The sequence below is a fragment of the Scyliorhinus torazame genome, chromosome 2 (assembly GCF_047496885.1).
Source record: "Scyliorhinus torazame isolate Kashiwa2021f chromosome 2, sScyTor2.1, whole genome shotgun sequence".
Lineage (NCBI taxonomy): Eukaryota > Metazoa > Chordata > Chondrichthyes > Carcharhiniformes > Scyliorhinidae > Scyliorhinus > Scyliorhinus torazame.
In genome coordinates, this window is record NC_092708.1 from 328,500,547 (window position 1) to 328,526,047 (window position 25,501).

The window sequence follows — 25,501 nt, forward strand, 5'->3', positions numbered from 1 at the left end:
ACCGGTCTCACTGCTGTCAACGGGATTTCCCGTTGACAGCACTCCTCACCGCCGGGATACCTGTGCACCGGCGTGGGACCGGAATTTCCCACCGGTATGAACAGACGGTAAATCCCGCCCCATTTCTAAGTGCCATTGAATGCACAACAGCTTCGCTCCAAACTCCAGCAGGAAACATTACGTTTTTTCCGCTGCTATGGGCACTCAGTCTTAGGAGAATCGTGGCCCCTGATCTCCGGTGCTGGAGACCAGTAGTGATCCCTGCCGGACTCGCGCTGTGCCAGCAATGGGAGAGTCCATAAGACATAGGAGCAGAATTAGGCCACTCGGCCCATTGAGTCTGCTCTGCCATTCAATCATGGCTGATACTTTCTCATCCCCAGTCTCCTACATTCTCCCTATTAGGAGATGGGAGAATCCATTTTGAAACTTACCCAGCGGCTGGAATTCTCTGTCCGTTCACGCCAGAGGAGTCACCTGTTCCGCTGCGGTGAATGGAGTTTTGATTAAGCCCCAAATTCTCCGTTCTCACTGGCAGCAGTGGTGGGTTCGGAGAATCTCAGCCAGCATATTTAAATGCTGATTTAAGTAAGCTAATCTAGTGCAGGCTCAGCGAAGGCATGAACCAGATTACATCAGCTGCAGTGGGCCGGGAACATTGTGCCTCGGGAAAATGCCTATTTTCCCAGCATAGTGGGAGATGTGCCGGGTGCAACGCAGCCGGGAAACCGCCCCCAAGGTCTCCATTTCTTCAGTTGTACTTTATCCTTGTGTTTATTTTAGAGAAAGATAATGTCCTTTTATTTTATATGGAGCTGTCCACATATTACCTTCTCCATATCATTTGTAGGCATAACCTTTTTTTAAAAATGTTTTATTCTCCTTTTTCACATTTTCTCCCAAATTTACACCCAACAATCAACAATACTCAGTAACGAATGTAATGTCAATCCCCATATCAATAACAACGATCCCATCCTCCCACCAAACCCAAGACATTAGCCCGCATGTTAACATAAACAAATGACAAAAAAGGAATCAGGAATCACCCAAAGTCACCATTAACACTTACAGTCCCTCTCCTTGTATTTTTTAATAAAGTTTCATGGGGCGGCACGGTGGCTCAGTGGTTAGCACAGTTGCTTCACAGCTCCAGGGTCCCAGGTTCAATTCCCGGTTCGGGTCACTGTCTGTGCGGAGTCTGCACGTTCTCACTGTGCGTGGGTTTTCTCCGGGTGCTCCGGTTTCCTCCCACAGTCAAACGTTGTGCCGGTTAGGTGGATTGGCCATGATAATATTGCCCTTAGTGTCCAAAAAGGTTGGGTGAGGTTACTGGGAGTACGGGGATGGGGTGGAGGTGTGGGCTTGGGTGGGGTGCTCTTTCCAAGGGCCGGTGCAGACCGATGGGTCGAGTTGCCTCCTGCACTGTAAATTCTATGATTCATTGCATTACTTATGAAAGGTATATCTTAATTATATGTTACAAAGTTTCCAGCTCTTCAGAAATAAATACGCTGAAAGGATTTAAAATAAATTTTTGACTTCTTTGACTGGTTAGCTTTCAGATTTGGGAGCTTTTCCAAAATCTGCATAATTACAGGTCAATTTAGATAAAGATGCCATAAAATTACAATCAAGAATCCCTTACTATGATATTGGTTTTAATACATATGTTTTTTTTCACATTCAAGCATAGTTGAACCCTTTTGTGTAAAGAAAGTGTGATGGTGTAATCTGTACATTAGTTTTGACAGTAACTGGAATTCAGTGTGACTGGTAGCTATCATATCTATTCTTGCACTGGAATGAATGGCAGTCAAAGTTGTATGTGTCACGACACTGTATTAATCATAATGTTTTTCTCTCTTAAACAGTTAATGTTGGGGACTACATCCAGGCTGTATTGGACAGAAATCTGGCTGAAAATATTAGCAGAGTCCTCTATCCTAATGATAATGTAGGCACTAAGAGCATTTTATAAATGTCTTGTAAATGTCTGTATTTATATAATTAAACAGTTACTGGTAATTTTAATTTTCTTTGACTACTTTGTAAACAATAACTCCCTTCCAAACAATATAATTTTATAAGTTAATTAATTAAATATTCAAATACAACACAATCTCATAAAATTCGGTATACATAGCTTTCTCTCTAAGCAACTTTAGATTTTTAAATCACCAAACTGTTTTTTTAACTTGCTGCAATATATTTTGTATGTACATATGTACAATGAACAAAAATTGATGGCCGACATTTTCAGCTTTTCACCAGGCATAGAACGTGGAAGCAGATCGGTCATTCACATTTAGAGACCACCTAATTTTCATGCAAATCGACAATGTCCATTTTAGGTAGTGGCAGCAAGTTGAAAACCTGTCCTTCTCCAGGAATATCCCACGGTATATATATGTGAAATTGTGAAGACATTGCTTGGAGATGAGGCTGACAGGAGTATGTATATTGAATTTCAACAAAGCCTATTGTATTTGAGTATTTAATTAATTAGCTTCTTAAAAAAGACATTCAATCATATTGTCTACAAGGGAGAGAGTTACTGTTTACATTGTAATTAAACTATTTAAAATTACCGGTAATAAAACAGAAAATGCTGGAAATACTCAGTAGGTCCAGCAGCATCCATGAAAAGAAGAATAGGCCCAAATCATCCAGTCTCCGGATCATTGGAGACTATACATACAATTGAGATATGGGTCAGGACCCTGTGGAAGTCCTGATGCGCTGATCTATGTGGGAATTGCCTGGAAAGTTTCAACTTCTGGTAGGCAATCCGCCTGCACCCTGGAACCCTCCATGAATGTCTCGAAAACTGTGTAGAGTCAGCGACTTGGGATACTGCCGATGTATTTACCTGGAGTTAGCCAGAAAATGTTAGATTAAATTTAAAGTCTAACTCCTGGGTAACTACTGCATTGACCTACCAATCATTTGCATTGATCCCCAATTACTCTCCTAACCCATCCAGACTACTACCCACTGACCACGTACATAGACCCAACCCGACTACCCACTCATCCCCCAACTGAACCCAACTCACCCACCTTCCACCTCACCTACCTGTCTCCTCATCTACTTAACCCCTCTCCTCACCCATCTGCCACCTCATTAAATTGCCATCTTTAACATTCATACATCATTTTGAATACTTGAGTGATGAATGGTAGTCAGGTTGGGTGTAGGTAGGTGGTCAGTGGGTAATAGGGTGGTAGTCTGGCTGGGTCAGGGGAGTAGTTGGGGCTCAGTGAAGTGATTGGGAGGTCAGTTCTGTAGTTATCCAGGAGTTAGACTATATTTTAATTTGTCTAACATTTCTTGGCTAACTCCAGGTAAGTACATTAGAAGTGTCGCAAGTCTCCGACTCTAACTCAGAGTTGGAGACATTCACGGAGGGTTCCAGCGTGCTGGTGAATTGCCTACCAGATGTTGAAACTTCCCGGCAGGACTTCCCATGGCGCAATGTAAGGGGAGGACGGATACGAGGTGGCTCCCGCTGGAAAGCTGATTTTTTTTTTTTACCCTCTTTTCTGGCACCCATTTACTTTCCAAAATTTCACAATTTAGTGAAATAGAGCCCAGGTGGGACAAAACTAAGAGGTATTCAAGCCAAAATCTGTCGACGAATTTTGAAACCTCGCAGGATTCTTCTGGAAGTAAGATGGCAGGGGTGGGTTCTCTTTTTCCTTTTCCAACCACTCTACTAATGGCCGAGAATCTTGTTAGCATTTTGACGTGCGAACTAGGGAAACACCTTCGAAGTTAGGTGATAGATCTTAAAAGATCGATTAAAGACTCCTTGGCCCCATTCGTTTGACCTTAGAAAGCACCAGTGAGACAGTTGAGGCAGCCTTAACAGACCACAGTGATCAGATCACCTCTCTGGAGGCTGATCTTACTTCAGTGGTAGAATGTAATAAGTCATTGAAGGACAAAATTAGTGACCTGGAAAATAGATCCAGGAGGCAGAAAATTCGCATTGTGGGATTGCCAGAGGGGATGGATATTTTACGTCATGTTTTCAAGATGGTGGGTGAGGGTGTGTTCACATCCCCCTCAGGATTAGACCGGGCCCATCGCTCTCTGCGACCGAAGCCTCAATCTGGAGATCCGTCTTGTGTGGTTATAATACGATTTCATAGCTTCAATGTACAGGATCAGGTCCTTCGCTGGGCTAGAGAGCATCTAGATAGCAAATGGGAGGGCCACACTATCAGGCTGTACCAAAGTCTGATTGCGGACCTGACAAAAGGAAGAGCTGCCTTCAACGGAGTGAAAGCCATCATGAAAAGAAATGGGGCGCGATTCTCTTAAAATATCTCTAAGTTCATTTGTGCCATTTTTTTCAGGGAGTTTCCCCTGGCCCTGCCGGTGAGTTCCCAACTGCTCTTCAATGACACTTTGGGTGCGATCCTTCGGCCTTGTTACGCTTGGGCTCAAGAGTAATGAGGCCGGTGAATAGTGGGAGAGGCCAAAAGCAGGAACTGCGGCAGGTGCCAAGTAGTTTGCGATGCAACTGGCCTGCTCCTGTAGGCGAAATCGGAATCTCACCGTAGCGTGGCAAGAAACCAATTATCACCACTTGAGCCCCATTTCCATACAATTAACGAGAGCCACCCGGCATCCATTGGCCTCCTGTCATTCACCAGCCTCCACAGCAAGTGTTCACGCTGGCGCTGATTAGTACTCCTTTTTAAAAACGTGAACCTGGCGAAAGTGTTTCTGTGGGGAGCCGAGGAGGTGAGTAGCCATCTTTGCTCACAGGCAAAGAGCCCAAGGGCGCTGGGCTTGCTGCCCCAGTGCTCGGCAGCAGGTGGTCTGCCATGGGAGGGGGGGGGGGGGGGGGGGGGGGGCAATCACTCGTGGCACCACCATGCCAACCCCTGGATTCCAACCCCATTCCGGGGGCAACTCTTGTCCCTGCCCGTCTGCCACACCAATCACCCATAACCTGCGGCCTCTGGCTACAAGGCCTCTGGCTATCGCTAATCGGGAATTGGCAATTGTGGTTAAGTGAGCACTTGACACATGCCAAGTGGATTCCCGTGAGTTGGCAGGCCATATAGCATTTGGAGGTCATTGCCTATCATTACGATTGCACCTTGATGCTTGGACACCGGGAGACAACACCACATACGCAGCAGCCAACATCCGAGCACCCTAGAGACGGGACACAACTCCTGGGACATGACCATGGCCGGAGGGTGGGTGGGTGCCACGGGGAGAGGGGATTGCCTGGTGAGATAGGCAAAGGTCCAGGGGTCAGGCCGCATTGCGGAAGAAAGTGACAGAGGCATCATAATGGTTGTGCAAAAAGTTGTTTAATGTGCTGTACAATACCCCATTCCCGATAGTGCCGCCCCTCCAACCCCGCTAATGCCACCCCCTACCCTGGTGCCCTCCGTGATGCTCAATGAGCCTGACCCTCCTAGCTCTACCACTATGTCTATGTGTGTCTCCAGGATGCTCATCTGAGGTGGAGGCAACCAGCTGCTTACCTCGCCCCGTAACGTACGGTGCCGCAGGCGGACGTCCTCTGGAGCCGGAGGGCCTTGGCTCACTTGTCGATGGCACATGCACATCAGTGCCGCCCTGTCCCATGTGCTGACCCCGAGATGCGGCCTCATTGGGGGATGGAACTTGGGAGTGCTGGTGCCCACCGTCGCCACCCCAAGGGACGAGCCCGGGTTGGCACTCAGCACTCCCTCCTCCTGGTCAGTGCCCTTACGGCTCTGGGGTTCATCTTGGGATGGAGGGGCAGCTGGTTTGCGCCCCTGCATCATCTGGCTCTGCCAGCCCTGGTGGTTCCCCGTAGACCACACTATCGTGTTGACGCCCTCGGAGATGATCCTCAGTGACTGGGACACATCTCCCAGTAACCGGGCCATGCTCGGCAGCACCTCAGTCATGCCCACCTGTGACTAGGAAAAGCTCCGCAGTGCCTCGGCCATTCCATCTTAGAGCGGAACGAGTCCCGCAGAACCCTATCAAGGTTGGCCTGGTACTGGGCGAGATCCCCCAGTGAGGCAGACATACTGCCGAGACCCTCAGCCATGGCCATCACCGACTGCACGACATCTTGGACACCTTCACTCATGGTGCCAAAGTTTTCCACTGCGGTCGCCACCCTAGCAGTGTTGGCCTTGGTGCCACTCATTGCCGGCGCCATCTCCTGCGCCCATAGCCTCTGGGACTCCTCCAATCGATTATGTATCTGCTGAGTGACGCTGACATCTCTCTCTGTAACACAGTTCCAGAGGCTCAGCATCAGGTTGGGACCCAGCTGGGTTAGGAACCCAGCTGTCTCACCTGGGAGTTCCTGCCTCCACCAGATTGTGCCCCAAAAGCCTGACCACTAATATTTCCCATCGCAGTGTGTGTATCTGCGCTGGTGGAGGGTGGAGATAACAGCTGTGTCACAACTATAACAGTTGCATCCTTGGAGCTCTCCTCCAAGTGTTCTCCTCAGAGCCAGGAGAGGGAGCCATCTGGGATGGGCCGGCGCAATCGGCTGGAGGACCTGCGGGAAAATGGACATGTGGTCAGTGGGAGCAGTGGGTCAGTCAGTAAGAGAATTACTAGTCACATTTGGCAGGTCCTCCGGGTGGAGCCCGGTGGTTCCTCACCTCTGCGGCGTCCGCCAGCCTCCGCATGGGTGACCACCCTGCCCTCAGCCACACGAGCCACCTCCAGGGCCCACTCCTTGAAGGAGGTGAGGATTCTCAAGTCCTCCACCCCACCGCCAGTCTGGGCCCTCTCTCGCTGGTTATGGGAGAGCTTTTCCTGAGGGGACACGGAGAGGGCATCGTTAGCCACACGTGTGGTTCACAGTTGTGGGGGCAGGTGTGAAGGGAGGGTTGGGGTGGAGAGAGTGCTGAAGGGAGAGGGGGATGGGGGGAAGGTTGGGGGTCACTTGGGGGGGTGGGAGAGTGGGACGTTGGTGTCTACTCACTCATGCTGTCCGGTGTATATCATTGACCTTCCGGCACTGGAGGCCTGTCCTCCTGGTCACACTGCCCGAACCATTTGCTGCTGCCACCTTGTTCCAGGCTGCCTTGTGGCTCACCCTCCAGGACTCTCAAGGGAACAGGACATCCCTCCTGGCCTCCACTGCGTCTAGGAGCCTCTCCAGATCTTCATCCCTGAATCTTCGGGCCGGTCTCCTGGGCGCCATTGTTGCAAGCTGGCTGGGGTTGGCTGAGCAAGTGCAACTTAAGTGGTGCTCGACCTTGTCAGCGGGGAGTTGGCGAGCTGGCATTTGGGACGAGAAGCCCGTGAGGCCTCGTCAAGTGAACCATTAACGTTGAATAATGTTGCCGGCCTCGCTGGGCTGAGCGCTGGGAAACTTGCGACAATTCCCGCTCACTAGCAAACTTGGAAAGTTTTCCAGAAGATCATGCCCTTAGTCACTTTTTGGGGCCCTGGGGAGTTTCTCATCGGTTTAGCCCACAAGGAGCGCAATCTTCCGGCCACGCTGCCAGAAATGCATCTTGCCACTGCGCAGCGTGACCGGTAAAAGCAGGAGACCGCGCTCCTGGGATCTTCCCAGCTTGAAACGCCTCGTGAAACATTATAAGGGGAATCCTGCCCACAATGGGTGGGATCAGTTTTTGGCAAATATGCATATTAGAGTGAGGCAGTAAGTCTCACTCTAACGGACTCTGCCAGGTTGGCATTGACAAGGTGCCAAGCTGGCATTTTTTGCATATGCGCGATCGGGCAGGGGTTGCGCAGCGTGGGTGTTCGGGGGTGCTTGGGGGGACAGGGGACCTTTCCATGTTGAGTTCGAGCTGGGGGGAGGTGAGGAATATTTCACTACAATGGGGATTTCGGACGAACGGAGTTCCCCATTGTAAAAAAACGGGGCTATGTGCGATCTCAGCCGTGCTTTCCCCCTTTAGGTCTCTTATTCAAAGCGACTCGCGTTGAGTGGCCACGTGCGTGTTTCTCATCACTGCGAGGTCCAGGAAACACGCACCTAAGCGTGCTCGGGAAGATCACACCCGAAGAATGAGTTTTAGAACTGGAGAACTGAACTCTGAGATCGGGCCGCCATTTTGAAAGAGTTCCCCGATCTCTACATGAGCTTGTTCCACCCATGGCAATGTCACCCCCCCCCAAACACATCGACACTCCCCCACACGCCCCAAGTGCAGACATCCCGCTTTGGGGGCCCCTGGGGGCCCTGCCTCATCAGGCCCCCTCCCCCAAGCATTCTTACAGCACTCAGTCCCTTCCAGGATCCCCCCATCCCCCACCAAACCTCCCGGAGGCCCCTACTTACATGCCGTCCATATCCCCACCGTTCAAACCCTCCCACCCACCCTGCTTTCTTGGGCATGGCCCCCCTCAGGCTCTAACCTTGGCAGTGCCACCCTTGCACTAACCTTGGCAGTGCCACCCTGGCACCTGGCATCCTTGCACTGGCACTCTAGAAATCGGGCAGTGAACCTGCCAGCTTGGCAGTGGGAAGGTGCCAGCTTGACAGTGCCAAGGTGCCCACATTCCAGGGGGGCCACCCTGCACTTACCCTGACCACCCAGGGGCCTCTAATGGCCTGGGAGACTCCCCGGGTGCCATTCCAGCAGCCGATTCGCAGGCACTGCGCTCGCCAGACCCACCGCCAATAAGGTCGAGCAGCCCTTAAACTGCACTTGCTCAGCCAATCCCAGCCAGCCCGCAACAATGGCACCCAGGAGACCATCCCCAAGATTCGGGGACGCTGGTCTGGGGAGGTTACTAGACGCCGTGGAGGCCAGGAGGGATGTCCTATTCCCCCTAGGGTCCCGGAGGGTTAGCCATAGGGCAGCCAGTGCCGCCTGGGTTGAGGTGGCGGCAGCTGTGAGAGCCGGGAGTGTGACCTGGAGGATTGGCCTCCAGTGCAGGAAGACGGTCAATAACCTACAGCGGGCAGCACGAATGAGTAGACACCAACGCCCGGACACCTTTCCGCCCCTATGTGAACATCCATGCCCCAACTCTCCCTCCAACCCCCCTTCCCCATTCAACCCCACCCTACCCTCCCTTCACACACACCCTCCCACCACTGTGAACCATGCGTGTGTCTAACGATGCCCTCTCTGTGTCTCCTCAGAAAAGCTCTCCCATAATCGTCGGGAGAGGGCCCAGACTGGCGGAGGGGTGCCAGACGTTAGAATCCTCATCACCATCGAAATGCGTGCTCTAGAAGTGACAGAGCAGTCACCACACGGAGGCTGGCAGATGCCGCAGAGGTGTAGAACCACCGGGGACTTGGCAAACGTGATTTGTTATTGGCTGACTCCTCCCACTGACCACATGTCCATTGTCCCGCAGGTCCTCCAGCCGTCGGCGCCGGCCCATCCCGGGTGGCACCCTATCCAGCCTCCAAGGAGACCACCTCGAAGGAGAATTCTGAGGATGCCACCATAATAGTCACGGCAACGATGTCACCCCCCCGCTCCACTGGGTACACTCACCTCAATGGGAAATGTTAGTTGCCAAAGCTGTAGAGCTGTGCGAGGTTGTGGAGGGCATAGCAGACCACCACAAAACAAGCGCCCTCCGGGCGGTGTACTGGAGTGCAACACCAGAGTGGTCAATGCACCAGACCACATCTTGAGTCCGATGCACCACTCAATCACATTTTGTGTGGCCACATGGACCTCGTTATACCGAGTCTCCGCTACTGGCGTCATTAGCCAGGTCTTCAGCGATACCCCCTATCTCCCAAGAGCCAGCCGCCCATCCTGGGGTGCTCCTCGAAGAGAACGGGAGTTCCACTGTCTCCTTGTTGAGGCGGAGCCTCCTGTGGCATGCGCTGTCTGTCATCTGTTCGAATGACTGGTGAAGCCTGTATTCCCTTGACCGTCGTGCGACAACTCCTCTGGGTCCCTCCCTGGCCTGGTGTGGGGCAGGGTACGGCACACGGGCCACCTCCTTCAGTATTTGCTGCTGCTGCTGCCATCTCCGGCATCTGCCCAGCTGGCCTAGCAGCAGCACCACTAGGGTAAATTCTGCATTAAATATCCCTGCCATAGTGTTCAATATCTGTAAGGAATTGGGAGAGGGTGTCAGACTGACAAACAGCGGTGGCTCCTGCCCCAGGACCCTCCATTTCCCCATTAATTCCCCCCACCCGGACCCCAGAACCTGTACCCCAAACACCGACTCGTAATGTCACCTGGACTGGGTGATAGTCCCCTCCCCGTGACACTCACCCGCCCTCCAGCCATGGACATGTCTCCGGAGGTGTGTACCACCCCCTGTGTGTTGGCTGCTGCGTGTATGGTGTTGCCTCCCGCACTGTTCAAGCACAGTGTCCAGGCATCGCGGTCTGATTGGGGTGCTAGACAATGACTCCCACATGCTACATGGCCCGCCCACCCAGGGTAATCCACTTGGGTTGTGTGAAGTGCTCACTTAACTACGATTGCCAATTCCCTATTAGCAATAGCTTTGAGCCGCACGGTCTCGGTAGTCGCTGGAGGTTATGAGTGGTTGTTGGGCTAGATGGGCAAGGACAAGGGTTGCCCCCGGAATGGGAAATCACAATGCAGGGGTTGGCAACGTGGTGTCGTAAGCGCCCCCCCCCCCCCCCCCCACCTTCCCATGGTGGCCCACCCTTATGGAGGGTCCCCCACCCCTCGCCAAGCACTGGGACGGCAAACCCAGTGCCCCCGGGCTCTTTGCCTGTGAGCAAAGATGGCTACTTACCTCCTCGGCTCCCCACAGAAGCCCTTCTGCCAGGTTCACGTTTTTAAAAAGGAGTACTAATCGGTGCCAGCGTGAGCACTTTCTGGAGAGGCCAACGAATGACTGGAGGCCATAGGATAAGGGGTGGCTCTCGTTAATTGTATGGAAATAGGGCTTAAGTGGCAATAATTGGTTTCTCACCATGCTATGGCAAGATCCCAATTTCACCTATGGGAGCAGGCCGGTTGCATCGCAAACTGTTTGGCGCCTGGCGCGTGTCTCTTTTATTGCCTCTCCTGCTATTCGCTGGCCTCGTTCCACTTGAGCAAGAGGGTAACGAAGCCAGAGAATCGCGCCCTTGATCTTTTTTTTGTTATTAGTTTATTGTTCTCTTCCTCTTTTAATCATTATTGATGGGTGTGGTAATTGAACATTAAGGTGGCGTTGTAAACTAGATACGGTTTACTTTCCAGTTGGGAGTCTCCCTGCTAACAGAAGCAAAGATAGAAGGTTTCCTGCAGTTCTTCACAATAGTCTGTGAGAATGAGCTTAGAGCATATAGTTAGTTGTGTTTTGTTAACTGTAGGTTATTTGGATAGGTGTTGTTTTTTACTGGTTCAATGTGGCCTTGTTGTGGGGGGAAGGAGGGCTTTAGTGCTAGTTTGCTGGTGGTGTCTCTTGGTTCTCCTTTGTCGAGTCATCTGACTTGGTTCGGTGCCCGTCTTGGTCGGATTTCTTTACCTTTTCATGTGTCCCTTGTTTGGTACTTCTCTTTGGGAATGGCTGACTCCAGATTAAGGAATGGTGGGAGACCTCCAATTTGTTTGGTTACCTGGAATGTTAGGGATCTGAATGACCCAGTAAATTGGTTGAGGGCATTCACCCATCTTAAGAGCCTAAACTCCGATATTGTCTTCTTGCAGGAAACACTTGCATGTCAAGGACCAGACCAGGTTACATAAGGGTTGGGTCAGGCAGGTTTTTCACTCCAGTTTTAATGGCAGGGCCTTTTTATTAATTAATAAAACAGTTCGATTCTCCTCCTCTCAGATTATAGTGGACCCCAATGCACGTTATATTATTGTTTGTGGCTCCCTGGTGAACACTCCAGTAGTCATAGTTAACGCTTATGACCTGAACTGGGATGACACAAATCTTATCAATTCTCTTTTAAACTCTCCCCCCAACTTTGCCTTGCACCAGCTGATTTTAGGAGCCAACCTGAACTGTTTTGGATCCTAAATTGGATTGCCACAAACCAAAATCTCTTGTCCCATCCGGGATGGCCAGGGCTTTGTCCTCTTTTATGGCACAGATGGGGAGGGGAGTGGATCCCTTCCGTTTTTTTTGTACCCAAACAAGAAGGATTTTTCTTTTTTTTCACATATCTATCATGCGTATTCCCACATTGACATTTTATTTTTGACTCTCTTCAGTGGTTGCTGCTGAATACTCACTGATTAGTATCTCCGACTACGCCCCACATTTTGTCAATCTACTATTAGAGCTCGGCCCTGCCCAACACCCACCCTGGAGACTAGTCATCACTCTGCTGTCAGACAATAGATTTTGTGAGCGTTTGTCTATCGGCATAGAAGATAATATTAAACTAAACAAGTCAGACTCAATCTCTTCCTCCAGGCTTTAGGAGGCTCTGAAGGCCGTCATTAGGGGGGAAATTATTTCTTAACGGGTGTATATGCTGAAGACAGCGAAGTTGGAGGAGCAGAGACTGGTGGACTCCATCCTAGAGGTTGTCCACCAATACTCGCTTGATCTTACTCCGGAGCTACTGGCAAACAGGAAAAAATTCCAGACGCAGTTCGAACTGGCGTCCACTGGCAAGGCTGTGCGTCAGTTGCAATGCTCCAGGAGTACATTTTATGAGCATGGGGAGAAGGCCAGTCATCTTCTAGCTCATCAATGCAAACAGCAATCAGCCTCATCTGATATCCCTAGGATACATAATAAGGGCAGCAATCTTGTTTCCGCCCCTATCCAGGCCAACACAGCTTTTAGATCTTATTATCGTGACCTGATTAATTCAGAGCCCCCTGCAGATAAATCAATCATGGCTGACTTTTTGGATGGTCTGCACATCCCTACTGTTAAAGTGGGCAAGAGCTGTGAATTGGATTCTGCATTATGCCCTGACGAGATTTAAAAATATTTTGGGCTAATGCAACCTGGCAAGGCCCTAGGCTCTGATGGCATCCCAGTCGAGTTTTACAAAAATTCTCAGTACAGCTCATAGTCTTAATATTGGATATGTTTAATGATTCACTATTCCAGGGTTCATTGCCTCGGACCCTCACTCAAGCCACTATTTCTTTTCTCCTCAAGGGGCCAGGGACCCAGCCGAATGCGGCTCATAACGACCCATCTCACTTTTAAACATGGACGGTAAGCTGCTGGCTGGATCCCGTCAGATTTCAGGGGGTTTTGTTTAGGTTTTAGTTTGTGTTTTTTATTGAGGCTTTGTTTGTAACTTTTTGACTTTGTATCCTTACATTTCATTGGTTGATTGTTTGTTGTATTGTTATCCTATAAAACTTCAATAAATATACTTATAAAAGGACGTCCGGTGATGGCAGGCGGGAGGCAGCCACACACTGGAGGGCTCCCGCTCGGGAATAGAAATTTCGGGGATTTAACGCCTGGTCCCGAGGCTGAAAAAGCTGTAAGAAGGCACAGGGAGGAGAAATGTCCAAGCTTGGGAAAAAAATGGCCACCAAGAGTAGCAACTGTGTGTTTCCATAGGTACAGCGTGAAGGAGAAGGTCCTGTGCTGGGCAAAGCAGAAGCAGTTGGTACAGTGGGCTGGAGCTAGTATACGCATATACCAGGACTTTACGGTGGAGCTGGCGAGGAGGCGGGCTGCCTTCAGCCGGGTGAAGAAGGCACCATACATCATCAAGGTGCAGTGCGGCATAGGATATCCAGCTAAGCTGACGGTGACCTACAAATCCAAGTACTTTTATTTTGGGACAGCCGGCCAGTGAACAGGAGTGAGGTGGGGGAGGGGCTGCGGCCATCGGAGCCTGATAGAACAGGTTTCGGTGAGTCTAGCCGGGGTGAAAAGTTGGGGGAGGAGTTTACAAGAGGAAGTGGAGGGGAGGAGGATTGTTGGGGGGGGGGGGGTCTACAATTCATGGGTGCCATTCACGGTACTCGTTCGGGGACTGGATGGCATTGAATATTAGGGGGGCGTTAGGGGGGGTAGATTATATATATCAATGGTGACCAGGGGCGATTCCTTTTTCTTTTTTCCTCCTTGGGAGGTTTAGTTTTATTTGATGCTTATATTGTCATGCAGGCTGTTTGGGGGATGGTGGGAGGATGGGATCATTGTTGTTGGTAGGGGGATTGACATTGTATTCATTACAGTTTACTGTTTGTTGGTGGGGTGTAAATTCTGAAGAAAATGTGAAAATGGAGAATAAAAATATATTAAAAAATATATACTTATATTTTTAAAAAAGAAACATCCAGGGCAATTCCAACATAGATCTGCATGTCAGGACGTCCACAGGGACACGACCCATATCTCGCCCCTGATCACTCAAGTGTTCAAAAGCCAAGCCATTACATTTTTGTTAAATTTGTGGAAGCAATCATTAGCATTCAAAAGCAATCTTTTTCACTCAAAAAGCATCATTAACGATCAAAAGCACTTGTATGCTGTCAGAAAAGGTCAGGAATTGAAAGTGACCACCTGGCATCTTCAGGCATCAAGAACTTTAAATAGACATCAGAGTCTCAACTATGACTGACACTATAATGAGTTGTTATGTAAACTAAGCCTCCATTTTAAAATATAGTAAAACAAAATGTAGTTCAAGAACTGCAATCAAAAGGGCTGATTTTAGTACAGCTGCCTCACAGTGCCAAGAACCTGGGTTCGATCCTGGCCCCAGGTCACTGGTCTGTGTGGAGTTTGCATATTCTCCCCGTGTCTGTGTGAGTCTCACCCCCACAACCAAAAGATGTGCAGGGTAGATGGATTGGCTTCGCTAAATTGCCCTTTAATTGGAAAATAAGTTTTTTTAAAGGGCTGATTTTGAAAACAAAGCCAGCCTTTTTCATTTTATAGAATCTGACCTTTTTCATTACATTTGACTGAGTATTAATATCTCTTAAATGTATTCTGTTTTCAGTTTTTTGAGGGCAAAGAATTGAGACTAAAGCAGGAGTACTTCGTTGTTGCTGCCTCACTTCAAGACATTATCCATCGTTTCAAGGCTTCTAAATTTAGTTGCAAGGATGTTAAAAATTGTTTTGATTCCTTCGCTGACAAGGTACATGCTGGCAACGCAAAACATTAACATCAGTACTGTTTTGCTTTGGAAGGGGAAAGAAGAGTGTAATGGGGGCTGGTTTAGCACAGTGCGCTAAACAGCTGGCTTGTAAAGCAGAACAAGGTCAGCAGCGCGGGTTCAATTCCCGGACCCGCCTCCCTGAACAGGTGCCAGAATGTGGCGACGAGGGGCTTTTCACGTAACTTCATTGAAGCCTACTTGTGACAATAAGTGATTCTCATTTTTTTTTTCATCGGTTAGTGCAATACCCTTTGCAACTGCAATCTGGATTTAATCCAATTCATACTGATGCAATGAAAAACTATTCTAGGGCAGCACGGTGGCACAGTGGGTTAGCCCTGCTGCCTCACGGCGCCTAGGTCCCAGGTTCGATCCCGACTCTGGGTCACTGTCCATGTGGAGTTTGCACATTATCCCCGTGTTTGCATGGGTTTCGCCCCACAACCCGAAAGATGTGCAGGCTAGGTGGATTGGCCACGCTAAATTGCCCCTTAATTGGAAAAAATGAATTGGGTACTCTAAATTTATATTTAAAAAAAGAAACAATATTCTGTCTGACAATCTTAAATGCTGTAACTTAAATGAGTTTCCCCAATGCCACCAGTTCAGTTCTTAATGTGCACAGGTCCACAACACAAACCTGTCAGCAGAAATGTTGCACAAGAAAGGCAGTGGTCAGCAAGAATGCAAAGCACCCTCACGGCCACATAACGATGGGGAACCACCTATCTCAAGCACAAGCCCACACCTCGCCATTCCCAGTTCCTTTGATGCACCCGTTCCACATATCTGCTGTGGGGGAGTAAATGAGAACAATGGTTAAAGCCTGGAAGTTGTAAAGTAACATTGAGGCCAGAAGACGAGGAAGTGTCTAGTGGAGTGGTGCTGTTCCTAACCTGAAATGAATCATTCCTAAGTCATTTGATCTGTATTGGACACTGGTATTATTTTCTGCTCACGAGGGAAAGTGATGAGAAATAAGCAGTTATATGTAATTTTATACTAATTAATCCATTATACATTTTGTAGGTGGCAATTCAGCTGAATGACACTCATCCTGCTTTGGCAATTCCTGAGTTAATGAGGATTTTAATGGACATCGAGAAGATTGGTTGGGATCAGGTTAGACCATGTATACAAGAACTACTTATTATTAAGCATAACGTCTCTAAAACACAAGATAACTGACCATAATTGGGTCAATTATATGCTCAATTATTTTTCAGTAGGAATAGTTCCATATATTTAAAATAGACTCCCCAATTTCTCATTTGGTAAAAACAGCATGAAGCTGACCTGTGAAGATCAGAAGACCTGTTTTGATTTTCACTGTCTCACCAGTAGAGATGCTGTGGTTGGACTCAGTGCCTCAGACTAAAAAGACCCAATGGGAAGGAGTCTTGGCTGTCTCACCTCACTATCTAGTGGTCTGGTTCCATATCACAAAAATGTCCTTACTTTGAGGTGAATTGACAGTCTCACTAGAGAATGTCAAAGTGATAGATGAAAATGCACAATAAAGTAACTGTGCAGTTTGTGATTGAGGTTTTGGTGAAAGCATATTGAAATCTGAAAATATTTTTTTAATGTATTTTATTCCAAACATACAAAAACATGAATAATCTGTTGAGACATCTGTAAACACATGAGTGCGGCCTCAACCGGGACCTGGGATTCATGTCACATTACATTCATCCCCCACCATCTGGCCTGCAAAATCCTACCAACTGTCCTGGCTTGAGACAATTCACACCTCTTTAACCTGGGGTTACCCCATCTCTGCATCTGTAAAGATTTAATCACCTGCTAATGCTCGCATTCCTAGCATTGTTTGGCATCTTTGAATTTGTCTATATATGTGTTTCTGGAACAGACCTCTTCATTCACCTGAGGAAGGAGCAGCGCTCCGAAAGCTAGTGACATCGAAACAAACCTGTTGGACTTTAACCTGGTGTTGTAAGACTTCGTACTGTGCTCACCCCAGTCCAACGCCGGCATCTCCACATCATGAATAATCTGGGGAACATTCTCCTGAACTCACAATTTTACAGTCTGTACATGTTTATCCCCCTCCCCGCACCCCCACGACAAACAATGCCTCAAACCTGGTCGTGAACAATCCCCACCGTGCCTCAAAGCCCTCCGCTGAATCCCTCAATTCAAGCTTAATCTTGTCCAACCGGAGGAAGTCGTACAGGTCCCCTAGCCAGGCCGCCACCTCCGGCAGCTTTATCTTTTTTTTTTAAATATTTTTTATTAAGGTTTTTTAACAACACAACTTTTTTCCCCTTACAAACAATCACCCCCCCACCCCCGTAACAAAATAGCGCAAATTCTCCCTGAGCAAGATATATACTTGGCAAGATGGTATATTTACATAGCTTTATACACTGGCTCTTGGCCGCGCGTACCGTTTCCCCCCACCCTCCATGCTATCTCCCGCTCGTCCATCCCCTCAAACAGTCTCTCGTTCCCCCCCACCCACCCCCAGGGTTGCTGCTGCTGCTGACCGACCTTCCTCTAATGCTCCGCAAGATATTCTAGGAACGGTTGCCACCGCCTGTAAAACCCCTGTGCAGACCCTCTCAAAGCAAACTTAACTCTCTCCAATTTTATGAACCCAGCCATGTCGTTAATCCAGGCCTCCAGGCTAGGGGGCTTCTCCTCCTTCCACAATAGCAAGACCCTTCGCCAGGCTACTAGGGATGCAAAGGCCAGAATTCCGGCCTCTTTCGCCTCCTGCACTCCCGGCTCATCCACTACTCCAAATATTGCTAGCCCCCAGCTTGGCTTGACCCGGACTTTCACCACCTGGGATATTACTCCCGCCACTCCTCTCCAGAACCCCTCCAATGCCAGGCATGACCAAAACATATGGACATGGTTCGCCGGGCTCCCTGAACATCTTTCACATCTATCCTCTACCCCAAAGAACCTACTCAGCCTCGCCCTCGTCAGATGCGCTCTGTGAACCACCTTAAATTGTATCAGACTGAGCCTGGCACACGAGGAGGTATTAACCCTACCCAGGGCGTCGGCCCATAGCCCTTCCTCGGTCTCCTCCCCCAGCTCCTCCTCCCATTTACCTTTCAGTTCTTCTACTAGCGCTTCCCCCCTCTTCTTTCATCTCTTGGTATATTTCCGACACCTTGCCCTCCCCGACCCATACCCCCGAGATCACCCTATCTTGAACTTCTTGTGCCGGGAGCAACGGAAATTCCCTCACCTGTCGCCTCACAAAAGCCCTCACCTGCATATATCTAAATGCATTTCCCGGGGGTAACTCAAATTTCTCCTCCAGTGCCCCCAGGCTCGCAAATGTCCCGTCAATGAACAGGTCCCCCATTCTTCTTATCCCCGCCCGATGCCAGCCTTGGAACCCCCCGTCCATCTTCCCCGGGACAAACCGGTGGTTACCCCTGATCGGGGACCACACCGATGCTCCCATTGCACCCCTGTGTCTTCTCCACTGGCCCCAGATCTTTAGTGTTGCTGCCACCACCGGGCTTGTGGTGTATTTTGTCGGCGAGAGCGGCAGCGGTGCCGTTACCAACGCCCCCAGGTTCGTTCCTTTACAGGACGCCATCTCCATCCTCTTCCACGCCGCCCCCTCTCCATCCATAACCCACTTACAGACCATCGCCACATTTGCTGCCCAGTAGTAACTCTCTGGGTTTGGCAAAGCCAACCCTCCTCTGTCCCTGTTGCGTTCCAATAACCCTCTCCTAACCCTCGGGGTCTTATTTGCCCACACATACCCCATGCTACTCCTACCTACTCTCTTGAAAAAGCCCTTGGTGATCACGATGGGGAGGCACTGAAACACGAACAAAAACCTCGGAAGGACCACCATTTTGACCGACTGCACCCTACCCGCCAACGAGAGCGGGAGCATGTCCCATCTTTTTAAATCCTCCTCCATTTGCTCCACCACCCTTGTCAAATTCAGTTTATGTAGGGCCCCCCAACTTCTGGCTATCTGGATCCCCAGATACCGAAAACTCCTCTCCGCCCTCCTCAGCGGTAGGTCCCCTATCCCTCTTTCTTGGTCCCCTGCCTGTAATACAAAAAGCTCACTCTTCTCTACATTAAGCTTGTAGCCTGAGAACTCTCCAAACTCCTTCAGAGTCTGCATGACCTCCACCATCCCCTCCATTGGGTCTGCCACGTATAGCAGCAGGTCATCCGCATATAGCGATACCCGATGCTCCTCTCCCCCACGGACTATCCCCCTCCATTTCTGAGACTCCCTAAGTGATATGGCCAAGGGTTTGATCGCCAATGCAAACAAGAGGGAGGACAGGGGGCACCCCTGTCTCGTCCCTCAGTACAGCCGAAAGTACTCCGACCTCCGCCGGTTTGTCACTACGCTCGCCACCGGGGCGCTGTAAAGGAGCTTAACCCATCTAATAAACCCTCCCCCGAACCCAATCCTGCGCAATACCTCCCAGAGGTACTCCCACCCTACTCGGTCAAAGGCTTTTTCCGCGTCCATAGCTGCCACTATCTCCGCCTCTCCCTCCTCCGATGTCATCGTTATCACGTTTAAGAGCCGCCGCACATTGGTATTTAACTGCCTGCCCTTTACGAATCCCGTTTGGTCTTCGTGAATCACCCCCGGGACACAGTCCTCAATCCTAGTGGCCAGTACCTTCGCCAATAGCTTAGCATCCACATTGAGGAGCGAAATCGGCCTGTACGATCCACATTGCTGTGGATCCTTGTCTCGCTTTAGAATCAGGGAGATTGTCGCCTCCGACATTGTCTGGGGCAGGGTTCCCTCCTCTCTTGTCTCGTTGAAGGTCCTCACTAGTAGCGGGGCCAGCAGGTCCACATATTTTCTATAGAATTCCACCGGGACCCGTCCGGCCCCGGGGCCTTCCCCGCTTGCATGCTCCCCAAACCCTTACTCAACTCCTCCAACCCAATTGGTGCCCCCGAACCAACCGCCTCCTGCTCCTCCACCCTCGGGAACCCCAGCTGGTCCAGGAATCGCCTCATCCCCCCTTCCCCCCCTGGGGCCTGGGATCTGTACAGCTCTTCATAGACGTCCTTAAATACCTTATTTATTTCCCTTGCCCCTCGAACCATGGCTCCCCTTCCATCTTTGATTCCCCCTATTTCCCTCGCTGCCGCCCTCTTACGGAGCTGGTGCGCCAGCATCCGACTAGCCTTTTCCCCGTACTCGTAAGTCGCTCCTTGCGCCTTCCTCCACTGTGCCTCCGCCTTGCCCGTGGTCAGCAGGTCAAACTCCGTCTGGAGCCGTCGCCTTTCCCCAAGTAATCTTTCCTCCGGGGCCTCTGCGTATCTCCTGTCCACCCGCAAGATCTCCCCCACTAGCCGCTCCCTTTCCATTCCCTCTATCTTCTCCCTATGAGCCCTGATGGAGATCAGCTCTCCCCCGATCACCGCCTTCAACGCCTCCCATACCACCCCCACTCGCACCTCCCCGTTGTCGTTGGCCTCCAAGTACCTTTCAATACACCCCCTCACCTTCCCACACACCACCTCATCGGCCAGCAGTCCCACACCCAGCCGCCACAGCGGGCGTTGGTCCCTCTCCTCTCCCAGCTCCAGTTCCACCCAGTGCGGGGCATGGTCCGAAACGGCTATGGCCGAATACTCCGTCCCCCCCACTCTCGGGATGAGCGCCCTGCCCAGAACAAAGAAATCTATCCGGGAGTAAGCCTTATGCACGTGGGAGAAAAAAGAAAATTCCCTGGCCTGCGGTCTTGCAAACCTCCATGGGTCTACTCCCCCATCTGATCCATAAACCCCCTAAGTACCTTGGCCGCCGCCGGCCTCCTTCCCGTCCTTGATCTGGAGCGGTCCAGTGCTGGGTCCAGCACCGTATTGAAATCCCCTCCCATTATTAGTCCTCCTACCTCCAAGTCCGGAATGCGCCCCAACATGCGCTTCATGAATCCAGCATCATCCCAGTTTGGGGCGTATACATTTACCAACACCACCCACGTCCCTTGCAACCTACCACTCACCATCACATATCTCCCTCCATTATCCGCTACGATAGTCTTGGCCTCAAATGACACATGCTTTCCCACCAGAATTGCCACCCCTCTATTTTTTGCGTCCAATCCCGAATGAAATACCTGTCCTACCCATCCCTTTCTTAACCTGACCTGGTCCGCCACCTTCAGGTGTGTCTCTTGGAGCATTGCCACATCTGCCTTCAGTCCCTTCAAGTGCGCGAACACTCGAGCCCGCTTCACCGGCCCATTCAGGCCCCTCACGTTCCACGTTATCAGCCGGATTGGAGGGACTCTTCCCCCCCCCCCCCCCCCCCCCCGACTAGCCATCTCCTTTTCGGGGCCATTCCCTTGTCCGCGTCTCCCTCACTCTCCAGTCCGCCAGCTGGGGGACCCCAGCCACCTCTTCTGTGTCCCGTTCTCTTTCGGCCAGTGCAGCAGCAACCCTTTTTCCCCCCCTCCCTCCTCTCCCCCCCTCCCCCCGCTAGATCCCCGTCTAGCTTTTTTGCTCCCCCCACATCCCTCCCGTAAGTCAGCTGACACCTACTGACCCCGGCTTCCCCCGCCATCCCTTTAACCCCCCCCGTGTGGGAATCTCCCAATCAATGTACATTCCTTTGTTCCCCTTCCCGCCTTTTTTTGCCGCGCGCGGGAAAGACAACCCCGCGCTTCCCAAGCCTGCCCCGCCTCCCATGGCGCAGCTCCTGTCATGGCCTTGTCCCTCTCCCCCAGCCCATATACCCTTTCCTGCGCGTGGTTGACCCCCTATGTACAACAACCGTCATACTTCAACCCTCAAACACCCCCCCTCCCACACAAACCCTCAATTAGAGTCCAATTTTTCAGCTAGTATAAAGGTCCACGCCTCTTCGGGCGTTTCGAAGTAGTGGTGTTGGCCATTATGTGTAACCTACAGTCGCGCTGGCTGCAGCATTCCAAATTTCACTCCTTTCCGATGCAGCACCGCTTTGGCCCGGTTGAAACCCGCTCTCCGCTTAGTGACCTCCGCGCTCCAGTCCGGGTATATTCTGATCTCCGCATTGTCCCACTTGCTGCTCCGTTCCTTCTTGGCCCATTTCAGGACCCTCTCTCTGTCCGTAAACCGGTGAAATCTCACCACCATCGCCCTTGGCGGCTCTTTTGTCTTGGGCTTCCTCGCTAGCACTCGGTGCGCCCCATCCAGCTCCAGCAATCCCGGGGGGGCCTCCGCACCCATCAGCGTCCCGATCATTGTGCCCGCATATGCCGCAGCATCGGCCCCCTCCACTCCTTCTGGGAGACCCAGGATCCTCACGTTGTTTCTCCTTGATCTGTTCTCCAGGTCTTCGAGTCTTCCCGCCCACGTCCTGTGCAGCGCCTCGTGCCGCTCCACTCTCTCCGCCAGGCCCACGAGCTTGTCGTCGTTCTCACTCACTTTTTCCTGGATCTCCTGAATCTTCACCTCTTGGGCTTTCTGGGTTGCTCCAAGTTTTTCCACCATTGCCAGTATAGGCGCCACCATCTCCTTACGCAGCTCCTCGAAGCAGCACTTAATGAACTCTTTCATCTCCTCTCTGTCCATGGGCGCCGCCATTTTGTTTTTTTCTTCTTTCTTCTCCCGCTGCTCCAGGGCCGCTTTCCTCGCCGTTTCACTGCGGGTCCGGTCCATGCAGGTCTGTAGGGGACTTCCTCCGTTCTTCCCCACGGGTTGATTTTTTTTAAAAGGTCCGTTGGGGCTCCGTTAGCGGGCCCAAAAGTCCGTTCCTGCAGGAGCTGTCGACTCGCGCGGCTTAGCTCCGCATCGCCGCGACCCGGAAGTCCCTCCGGCAGCTTTATCGACTGCCATTCCAGCAAAACTTTTCACCGGGCAACCAGAGACGCGAAGGCCATGACATCTTCTGCACTGTAAATTCTATGAATACATCGGCCTTCCTCCCCTCCATCAGCTCCGGCATTTCCGATACCCTAGAAATTGCCAGCATAGGGTCCGGCCCGACCTCTACCCCCACAATTTTTGTTAGCGTCCTGAACACTGCCGCCCAGTATCTCTCTAACTTCTCACACCCCCAAAACATTTGCGCGCAGTTTGCTGGTCCTCGCCCACACTTCTCACACTAGTCTGCCACCCTGGAAGAACCCACTCATGCTCGCCCGAGTCATGTGTACCTTGCGTATTACCTTAAACTATATCAACCTTACCCTTGTACACAAGGAAATCAAATTCATCTTGCGCAACGCCTCACTCCGCAACCGATCTTCCCCCCCAACTCCTCCTCCCATTTCTCCTTGATCCTCTCTCTTGCTCCCCAGCCATGCGTATATATCCCCAATCCTACCCTCCCCTTCCACGTCCAGAAGCAGCAACCGTTCCAAAAGGACATATTGCAGCAACCTGGGAAACCCTTTCCACATCTTCCGTGCCAAGTCCCTCACTTGTCAATACCTAAATTCACTTAGCTCTACCCTCTCCCACAGCTCAAACCCCTCCAAATATAAGCCCTTCCCCTTATCAGCCCCATCTCTCTCCACCTCCTGTACATAGCATCCGTCTCCCTCAGTCCGAACCCGTGGTTCTCACACAATGACATCCTAAAGTGTCTCCTCAGCTGGTTCCACACCTTAATCTTGGACTGTACAACCAGGCTCTCCATTATATCTTCTCGGTCCCAGCGGTGGCACTGCCATCACCATGAACCCCAGGCTGGACCCCCTACTGGATTCTTTCTCCATCCTAACCCATTCTAACCCATCTCCTTCCCACCACCCCCTCACTTTCTCCATATTCGCTGCCCAGTAGTAGTGCAGCAGGTACGGTAATGCCAACCCCCTTTTCTGCCTCTGCAGCAGGGCCCTCTTTTCCCTCAGCACCTTCCCCGCCCATATAAACACAAAACCACTGTGTCCAGCTCCCGGGAAAAGGCCTTAAGAATTAAAATCGTGAATGTCTGGAATACAAATAGGAATCCTGGCATGACATTCATTTTCACCACTTGGACCCTCCCCGCCAGCGTCAGGTGCAGTGTATCCCACCTGCTAAAGTCCCCCTTTATCTCCTCCATCAACTTGAAGCTCCACTTGTGCAATGTCAACCACTCCCCCGTTACCTGGATCGGCAGATACCTAAACCTATCCCTGGCTTTAGAGAGGTTTACCAGTATGTTGCTTGGTATGGAGGGCATTAGCTATGAGGAGAGGTTGAATAAACTCGGTTTGTTCTTACTGGAACGACGGAGGTTGAGGGGCGACCTGATAGAGGTCTACAAAATTATGAGGGGCATAGACAGAGTGGATAGTCAGAGGTTTTTTCTCAGGGTAGAGTGGTCAATTACTCGGGGGCATAGGTTTAAGGTGAGAGGGGCAAGGTTTAGAGGAGATGTACGAGGCAAGTTTTTTACACAGAGGGTAGTGGGTGCCTGGAACCCGTTGCCGGAGGAGGTGGTGGAAGCAGAGACGATAGTGACGTTTAAGGGGCGTCTTGACAAATACAGGAATAGGATGCGAATAGAGGGATACGGACCCCGGAAGTGCAGAAGATTTTAGTTTAGACGGGCAGCATGGTCAGCACAGGCTTGGAGAGCCGAAGGGCCTGTTCCTGTGCTGTACTTTTCTTTGTTCTTTGGTCTTTGACTGTATCTCAGGCAATTTTAAATGCTCAGCTATCGCCGTATGTACCTCTTCTTTTTGCATGCTGTCAGGTAACGTTAACTGCAATGGTTTTGCCAAATCTAAAAGCCTTTTTTTAGTCTCTGTTTGTAAGGTACTGCGTATGACCTTAGAGAACACCAAAGTGTATCATGGAGTTCACCTGACCCACAACTTTTAATGTATTTTGGTTATGGGGAGCACAAGGGCCCACTCTATAGGTGTGATGCAACAGAGATTGAAAGCACTTTTAAAACAAAACAATGTTTATTCTATGAATCCAGTTAACATTGTAGAAACACACAGTAAACATCTTAGCAACTATAAACTCAAATACTCCCCCCAAAGAATACAGTACTCTATAAGTAACCCTTAATCTTTCCTAGCAACATCCATAAGACAAATACCCTCGTTAACAAAGATAGCAGGTTTTAAATTCTCTACTGAGAGCAGTTATCACTTTTAAATTAGCAAGTGATCTGAAGATATTCTTTACATACAGAGAGATCAAAGTTACATCTTGTTTGGCTGGCTGCAGCTCCGACTCTGAAAATGAAACTAAACACACACTGTAGCTGCCAGCTCAAAAACAAAAGTAAAGCAGGCAGACAGCCCAGCTCCACCCACACTCACTGCAGCTATTTGATAAACACCCGATTCTTAAAGGTACATCCACGACAGCTATTTGATAAACACCCATTTTTTAAAGGTACTCTCATGACAAATGTTTCCCAGAACGTCGGCGCCGATGTCTTCCCATTAGGGTTCAACTCCACAAAACTGTTAATCACTGACCGCACCTTATTGCAGAACCCCCCTGTCCGCTAACAGCCCCTAGTCTAGCCTCCATCCCGGCCTCTGTCCCTGCCTTGAGCTAAGTCGAAAC

At 50.5% G+C, this 25,501-nt stretch overlaps 1 protein-coding gene across 1 annotated transcript in view; it reads left to right on the forward strand.

The window, feature by feature from the left end:
- pygl (phosphorylase, glycogen, liver) overlaps nucleotides 1-25,501 on the forward strand; it is a 291,143-nt gene that overhangs the window by 150,156 nt on the left and 115,486 nt on the right. The window contains exons 7-9 of the mRNA XM_072489775.1: nucleotides 1,875-1,957; nucleotides 14,846-14,986; nucleotides 16,037-16,129. Of these exons, the coding sequence (XP_072345876.1) occupies nucleotides 1,875-1,957; nucleotides 14,846-14,986; nucleotides 16,037-16,129 (317 nt within the window). The remainder of the gene's footprint in view (nucleotides 1-1,874; nucleotides 1,958-14,845; nucleotides 14,987-16,036; nucleotides 16,130-25,501) is intronic.